At 39.2% G+C, this 8,420-nt stretch overlaps 1 protein-coding gene across 1 annotated transcript in view; it reads left to right on the forward strand.

The window, feature by feature from the left end:
* OLA1 (Obg like ATPase 1) overlaps nucleotides 1–8,420 on the forward strand; it is an 86,170-nt gene that overhangs the window by 9,924 nt on the left and 67,826 nt on the right. Inside the window, exons 2-3 of the mRNA XM_018572290.1 lie at nucleotides 2,740–2,820; nucleotides 6,549–6,646. Coding sequence (XP_018427792.1) covers nucleotides 2,740–2,820; nucleotides 6,549–6,646 — 179 coding nt within the window. The remainder of the gene's footprint in view (nucleotides 1–2,739; nucleotides 2,821–6,548; nucleotides 6,647–8,420) is intronic.

Consider the following 8,420-nt stretch of genomic DNA (forward strand, 5'->3'; position numbering starts at 1 on the left):
TACAATGTGTGTGTGTATGTATGTATATGTGTGTGTGTGTGTGTGTGTGTGTGTGTATAAAAATCCAATATGCATTCTCTATGAATCCTCATCAACCTTTCCATTCCAACATTTATGGTGCAGCATCCTAATCAAAATGTAAAATTGAAAAAACTTGCCTATACCAACATTCTGCACTGTACAGCGAGATTAAAAAATGGTTTATAAATGGGTGTTATGGGCAAAAACGTTCTTTTTCTGCAGACATTTAAAGATTGGTAAACAAAATAAATAAGACCCTTCGATTTTGCTATAAAAATAGAAAAGACCTAACCTGATTTGTTCCAACAATAGCTAACCTCACATATTAAATATGCTATCTTTCCGAGGGTCTAGCTTGACCCCTCTGAGCAGTCTTCTTTATTAGCATCTGCTTATACAGAGGACCTAACCACATGCAGCTTTGAGATGTACAACGGCAAGAACTGATCAGGGAAGACTCGAAGGGATCACTTTGTGTCACTTGCTGTTTGCAGTTTCCATTTCACAGACGATTAATCTTTTTGTGAATAAAGGCCACAGAAACAAAGCGCATCGGGCTTTTCCTGCAGTTACTACTCCTGAATGCACACTAGCCTGCTAACTAGAAGGCCTTTAGGTTTCCTGCCGAGAGAGATGTTCCAAGCCTGAATGCAGCTGGTTAGGGGTCAGCAGAGCAAGCCACTTGCCATTGTGTAATGGAGGCTTTGGCTTGGCTCACTTTTTGCAGGCTGGGTGGCGGAAGGGGGCAGGGAAACGATTTTTGGCAAAAAAAAAAGCTTATAAAAGGGGATGTTTGGCACAGCAGACATCATTTCACAGAGCTTTCCATGCCAATAATCATCTCTGTATCTGTTTCTTTGGCTATTGAATCAAGGTTTCTTTTCATTGTTCCCATATTCTCCTCACAGGCCGTGTTAATAAGTGTTTGTTTATTGCATGCAGAGCTGTGTGAGGGTTTCTACGTTCTATATTGACACTGCACCATTTTGTGCGTTATAATGCCTATTTATTGTCATTTTAATGGTTGTTTATGGGTAAAGTAATTCTACAAGAAACATAACATTTGCTAAATTTCATTCATTTGTTTACATTTATAGTGAATTTTTATGATTTGATTTTCCTTTGTTTATTATGTTTTTATTTTTTTTTTATCTTTCGTAATCACATTTAAAGGACATGGGGCACAGAATAGTTTTAACAATTATTTAAATATTCTGGCGGAAAGAAAGTTTGTGATTTATTGGAAAGGGTGATAATAACCTACTTGGACAGCACTGAAACAAAACGCTAAAATGAACAATGGTGACAGTGCGTTCGTTTGACCCTTTCGCTCTGAGTCATTTTAGCAATTTTTTTGTGTGCACTTGTCTAAAATGCACATTATAGGCCTGAAGATTACTTAAAACCCACCCAGTTTTGGTATTACATTAATCGTCAGGTTGATTATTGCCTTGGTTTGATGTGCGGCCATGTGGCCCAGATACTATGTGAATTCTCTTTGTATCCCGCCACTTTGTTTATAAATAAGGAATTTGAAAAAAAAACCACCCAGAATTATATATTTGCTAAAAAGCAAAGACTGATAAAATGGTGGCAGTTGCAGTTTTTTATGTCACATGATATGAGCGTATCTGTTTTATCAAACCCAAATTTTGTCAAAAATACCCTTGCATTAATTTTAGTAAACATAATATATTGTCCAATTTTTGGCAAAATGGAAAAGATGAGGTTGTGCAAAGTAAATCGATACCAAACATGTCAAGCTTTAAAATTGCTCAAATACCCAAAATGTTCCATAAGCAATGCAGTGATTTCTAACGTGTGGCACAGTCGTCGTTTTAATACGCAAGCACACCTGACGTGTGTTTTTTTTTTGCTAGTATGTGCATGTACGAGCCGAGCAGGGGACTTTTTTTTTTTATGTTTACATGATATTCATTTTAGTTTTAAAACTTCTTTTTTTTTTTTTTTTTAACTCTATTGCTATTACATAGTGGCTCATAAGCTCCCTATATGTGATGGTACTTTATTGTTGACAGGTTCTTTTTAAGAGGATATTAGGGGTCAATTAGTCTGAGAAAAAATTAATGGGTTGCATTTATCTGTGGATTATGTTAAATTTTATAAACTATGGAAACACTTTTGATTAGACCAGAGTTTATATTTAAGGTGTATCTGAATCCATTTTTTAAAATTTTGGATAGAGGTGGAAGTGGTTAACCTGTCCAAGTTTTTTTTTGTCGTTCCATTAGGGTGATTTCCCATCATTTTCTATCCTGTAGACACAACTGAAAGTGAGAAGAAGGCTTTCCCAAGTGAGGGAAAACTCCTTTTAGACATTTGTCATCCCAGCATGTCCAAATGTCATCATTGGAAGATTTCTCCTCTACCACCCGTGTTGGTGGGAACTCAAAAAAATGTTTTTTTCCCTTCCTGGACATAGGTTCTCACCCCTCACCATTCTATCCGAAAAACTAAAATAAATAAATAAATAAATAAAAGGTTTTGGCTGTACATACACTTTAATACTAATCTTTGTTTCGGTAATTTATAAAACAGATGATTTTGTTATTGTTAAGCTTTCTTTTTCAAATAAAGATTTTATCAAGCAATATTTATGTTTTTTTTGGGGAAATGATCATGTGCATTGTTTGGTTTTTGTTTGATTTTTTTTTTTTATTGACTCTACAATTTTGTCTCCCTGTTAATTTACCATAGGATATAATGGGCAAAGTAAAAACCTGGGTGATAGATGAAAAGAATCATGTCCGTTATTACCACGAATGGAACGACAAGGAGGTAATGGTTTTACTTATGTCTTTCTCAAGTGGCTGCTGCCCTAATACCTACACACAGAAATAAGTGAATGTCACCACTCCAATTGCTACAGACTTTTGCTGACATTTTGCTTTGCAAAGTAGTAATTCACCTATTTCTCCTTAATCAAGGGTCTTCATACACCTTTTCATATAATGCATTATTGTTTAAACCCAAGAACAACATTTTAATATAGTGCACCATACGAGACCTTAAAGGAGAATTATAGGGAGAGTGACATACACTCATCCCCATAATTAGAGCCGACATGTGACATTGAAGCTGTCACAGGTTGGCTCTATTGATCAGGAACTGAACGATCACATACCATTGATCGCAAGTTTCCAATCTTCTCCCTGCAGAGAGTGGCGACTATCAATCAACTCTCTCCGCAGGGATTCCTCCCTCCCTCTCTTTTCCTCCACCACTGACTGGAGGAATAGACAGGGGGAGGGGCCCGGGCACAGTTGGCTCTGCCTCTAGATAGGCAGAGCCAGCTGTCAATCAGGTAGCTAGGTGGATCCCGACAGTATTGTCAGGATCCATCCCGGCTGCAGCACAGCTCTGCCCTGTTTTGGATGACTGCACCCCGGATATCTTTTTCTTATTTTTGCACTTTATGAACAGATATAACAATACTCTTTCAATGGTATAGTCAAAAAGCCAAAAGGGAGCAAATAAGAGAAGTTCATTGTTTTTGGAATTGGACACTGGAAAACAAAAAAGCTTTTGGCCAATTAGATATATCCCTCCCAGGATGCTTCAGATTTTTCCTAGTGTCCTCAGAGGATTGATGTCTTTTTGTCTGTTGAACAAAGTTTACCCATTTTTACCAGACTCTCTATTTTTCCCGAGAATATTTTTTTTACTTGAATCAAGAATTCCATCTTATTTCTGCTGAGCGGGGGCTCTTTTGCAACTATTTGTCTAATGCCAATCTTCGGCATTGCCTTGGAGACCGTACCCAGACCCCAACTGCACTGAAAATATGGGGTCTGTCTGAAATGTGATCTTAGGGCACTGGTCTGCTTGTGACACTTCAAATCCTGTCCAAATCCCTCTTTTCACTGGCAGGCCCTGCTATGTAGCCTACCATTGCTGTGATTTCAGTATCAAACCTTAGAAAATGGATCAAACTGATGCCTGTACAACCACCTATTACTCTTTTGGAAGTTAAATCTTGCTCTTTAAAGGCGACTTTTTAAACACGTAAGGGATATTACCCCTTCTACTCACACAAGGTGGCTTTCCTTTTCGCCATCACTTCTGCGAGGCATGTGTCTGAGCTGCCGGTCTTGTCCTATAAAGAACCACTCTTGTTCTTACCCAAGGTTAAGGTAGTGTTGAGGCACTGGGCCTCCTTCCTTCCTAAGGTGGTTTCAGCTTTTTCTTCATTTTCTGGATGTGGTTCAGGTTGTGAGAGTTTATCACTCAGGTACTGCTCTTTTGTCATCCCTTATGGTCCCTGTATGGGGTGCCCAGCTTCTCCCTCCACCATTTCTAGATGGGTGACAAATCATTCTCCAAGCTTATGGTCTTAGGCATAAAGTTCCACACTTTCCTTTTAAAGTGCACTCTACTTAGGTCTATGACTGCTTCCTGGTCTTTTCGGCGTCATGCAACTGTTTCCCAGATTTTCAAGTGTGCTACCTGTTCTTCTGTATACACATTCTCTACGTTTTACCAAGTGATGTTCAGGCCTCATCTGAAGAAAGCTTTGGGTATAGGGTCCTTCAGATAACACTTTGAGTCACAAGCAGTCCTCATTTTTCCTGTTTTTTTGTTATGTGGGTCTGTTTTTCTTTTTTTTTTTTTGCATTTCTTTACTGTGCTGCCCGTTCTTCAGTTGGACTGCTGTTGGACATCCCAATCATCTCAAAATTACTACCTGTGTCCCTTAATGAACCAGTAAGAAAACAGAATTTTTGCGCTTCATTAGATACACAGGTCCCAGTCCTCTAAGTTTGTGATCTATATTCGTACTTCTTTCAAAACTGAAGCATGATGGGACTGAAAGTGGTTATTCTTGGCTGGTCAATGGTTTTTTGTTTGCCAGTGTTCATTTTTCTGGCAGTATAACCAAATCGTCTCAGAATTACTGCTGATCCTGTGTCCCTTAACTAACTCCACGAAACAGATTTTACAGTAATTACAAACATTTCTGTTTGTCCTCACCAATTATTCTTTATTAATGTTTTCTAATGTAAATATAAATAAAAATTAGCTTTTTTTTTTATTAATGTACTGTTTATTTAATAGAGCATGCAGCTAAAAGTTAACCTGTACTTTGTCCATTCAGAACAAAGTAACAGATGTGCATTAAAGCAGGGAAGCTAGAAATCGTATCCCTCCACTGTATGCCCCTGCCATCTGTTTGCCTGCTGGAGCCCATTGAAAAATCACTGTGTATGTCCAACACAGATCGGGGTCGCACAAAGCTAAGGCCCCCTTAGTTTAATGTTTTAATTAAAATGAAAAAATAAAAACATCATGCTACCTAACCCACACCCCTAGAGATAATTCTGCCTAATTCTGATGATGGTGGCTTTTTTGACACACCAAAGGCAAAGCTGAATTATGTATAGAGAATCTAGCTATTAATTCTAATTAAAAAAACAAGCGTGTGACTTGGGTGCTATGGCGATTGTAACAGACCTCTCTGCTTGGATTCCAGACAGCTTCAGTAATCATTTTCAATATTAAGAAACTCCATTATCAGCCAGCATATTGCATACAAGGCTACAGTGCCAAAAAACAAATATCTCATACAATGTATAATAAATAAATCAATGTTCCAGAAGTAGCCTGCCATTGCTGAATGTCCTTCGCTGTACCCATAGCTCTAATGCTATACAACTCTGCCTGGTCCTGACCCTGATTTCATCCAACAGCAAAAGCCCCAGCTCCAAACGGTGATATCACTTTGCTCTCTCACGCTGCACTTTTCCTCCTTTTAGTTTGTAGCAGTTTCAGGGATAAAGGTGATAAAGTAGTGCAGCAAATATATAGCTTTATTTAAAATACCAACAAGATGGGGAAAAAAAGAGAATTAAGGATGCACACTGTGCCTGACCACAGTATCATCTATTGCCTTAATCAGGCAAACCTAGTTGAATTTTCAGCGTTGGCTGGGCTTGGCTTTTAAAAGCCACTTATATTTCCATTTTGAATGGAGAGTGTAAATACAAGATCCTGTCAGATTTTTACTTTTGTTTGAGACACTGGCAGAGAACCAACACCCTTAGAATATGGTGACCTGCTGTGTTTGTCTTTTTCAGCAGAACTGGTGTTGCCAATTGCCTAAGAAATTTCTGTATATTGTCATCGAGAATCTACTAGAGAGTGAATGATTCAGTATTTGTGTCATGTGGCTCAAGTCGAAGTTTCATGGGGAGTTGGGGCATGTGGTGTTACTGCCTAGAGTAAGATACAGATATGGTTACAGACTACAGTAAGGTTTGGGTGGGGGCCGAATACTTGTCTTATGCCATCTAATATGGAAAAATCTATAGTGTATACTGGGAACCACATTCCTTTTACATCCAGACTACATCTTCCTCTTTGTTGATATCTGTGTTCCATCAACTTTGTACAGTGTTCGATAAACGAATTCTAACATTCCTTCAAATTTGTTGACAGACATGTTGGCATTTTAAAGTTTTTTTTCACAGTGTTCTCTTTTCTGCTCTTTTTTTTTTTCTCTTTTCTAGATTGAAGTGCTTAATAAATACTTATTCCTGACCTCCAAGCCAATGATCTATCTAGTCAACCTCTCTGAAAAAGACTACATCCGCAAGAAAAACAAGTGGTGAGTCGTTATCGGACAGTATTATTCTGTCTGACACTTGTGTAAGAAAATCACACAGACAATGTTTCACAAGCATGAAACGACCAGGTAACACATAATATACTCGGCTATTAGGCTGTCTCTCTCTCAGCTTCAGATTGAACTAATACAACTAGTTTTCACTGCTCTGCCTGGGCATGTACTTTGAGGGTATTAAAATGGTGACAGTGATGGAAAAACCTAGTGATAGCTGTTTTAAATGCTGCCATTTATCACTTTTTATTGAAACACTCTCATAGGAACTACATAACCTCAAAGCATAACTGCTGCTTTTAAGAAAGGGAGCTGCTATTAAATAAACATATAGGGTCTCATCAGATACCTCTCCATCTGGCATTTATTGTGGACCATAGTGGGTGTATGCTGCTCTAAGCACAGTGTGCAGTTCCAGACAGACACTAAAAAGTATATTGTGTGCTTTAAACGCAATTTGTATTACTCAAAGCTTAGCACATCTATCATATTTGTATAGATGAGTTCAGGAGAGTGGTGGCTAATTGAGTGATGAAGTGGGTATTCTGTGACGGTAAAGGCAATTCACAAAGCAGCCAATTCGATTTGTGCTGCTTTCCTGATAATTTGTTGAGGTGGACAATACTTGTGCTTTTTTATCACTTTTGTTGAATCGAGAAATAAAGTCAGTATACACTTGTGCTCCCGGTTTTTTGTGTAAGATTTGAAATTTGAACGCATGAAGTTCCAGAAGGGTAAATTGTTTGCCCAAATTTGGGGTCATGAGCAGAAAGCGGAACACATCTAGTTTTGAGTACAGAAAGCTGCACTGTCCTGTGAAATCCCTGCTTTAACCCCTTCGTGACTGACGACGTACAGTGTAAGGTTAGTCTTAGATGGACACACAAATTAAGGACCTACTTCAGCTAACACATTTTTATTTCTCTTAAACTATGCTTTTCTGAACAATTTTGTTTATTAAATCGAACCCTCCCCTGACCAAGTGCTGTCCCACCTGGTTTTATTCTCGTAGTTACACAGCCTTTCCTCTAAAAAATTGCGGCGCCATACTACGCTTAAGCGCCACAGCCCTGCTCATCTAATGGAAAAGCTGTACTAACTGCAGCTTCACTTGTTCGCTCAGAGTACAGCTTTCCCATAGAAAGACAGCACTGGGGAGGGGAGAATGGTTACACTGTGTCCCCTCTGACAAAAGCAGCATTCAGCAGGGAGGAGAGAAACTTTCAGGAGGCCGGGCGGGGAGGAGAGTGCTTTGAGCGTGTCACAGAAGGCCGAGCTCTCCTCCCGCACAGCCCCACTCGGCCTCCTGTGAAAGGCAGAGACTCAGGATGGAGAATGGGAGTCAGCTGTCAGCCGTGTCACAGGAGGCTGAACTCTTCTCCCTGTACTGCCTGCTCTTCCTCCTGTGACAACCGAAGGAGTCAGGATGGAGAGTGGTTACCAGCGCTCAAGGATCAGCTGATCGTTAAGTGTTTGTAAATAATTGAGGACATAGTATGTTTACTGTGTCCCCAATTATGAATGAACAGAAAGTGCCCTACATCACTTCCTGTTCATTCATGATTGTGGACATAGTTACTCATACTATATCCGAGGTTTATAAATGGTAAGGAAGACTCAGCATTGAGGCTTCCTGTTTATTCATAACGGGCTGCAGAAAACGAGGTCGAGGACTCTGTGTCCTCAATCTCTTTTTCAAAAGGTAAATATCAGGGGTATGTTTAGACCTCTGATATTTCCCAAGAGCTCCCAACAGTAAAGT

Source organism: Nanorana parkeri, unplaced genomic scaffold (genome assembly GCF_000935625.1).
Source record: "Nanorana parkeri isolate BGI_ZX_2015 unplaced genomic scaffold, ASM93562v1 scaffold44, whole genome shotgun sequence".
Taxonomy (NCBI): domain Eukaryota; kingdom Metazoa; phylum Chordata; class Amphibia; order Anura; family Dicroglossidae; genus Nanorana; species Nanorana parkeri.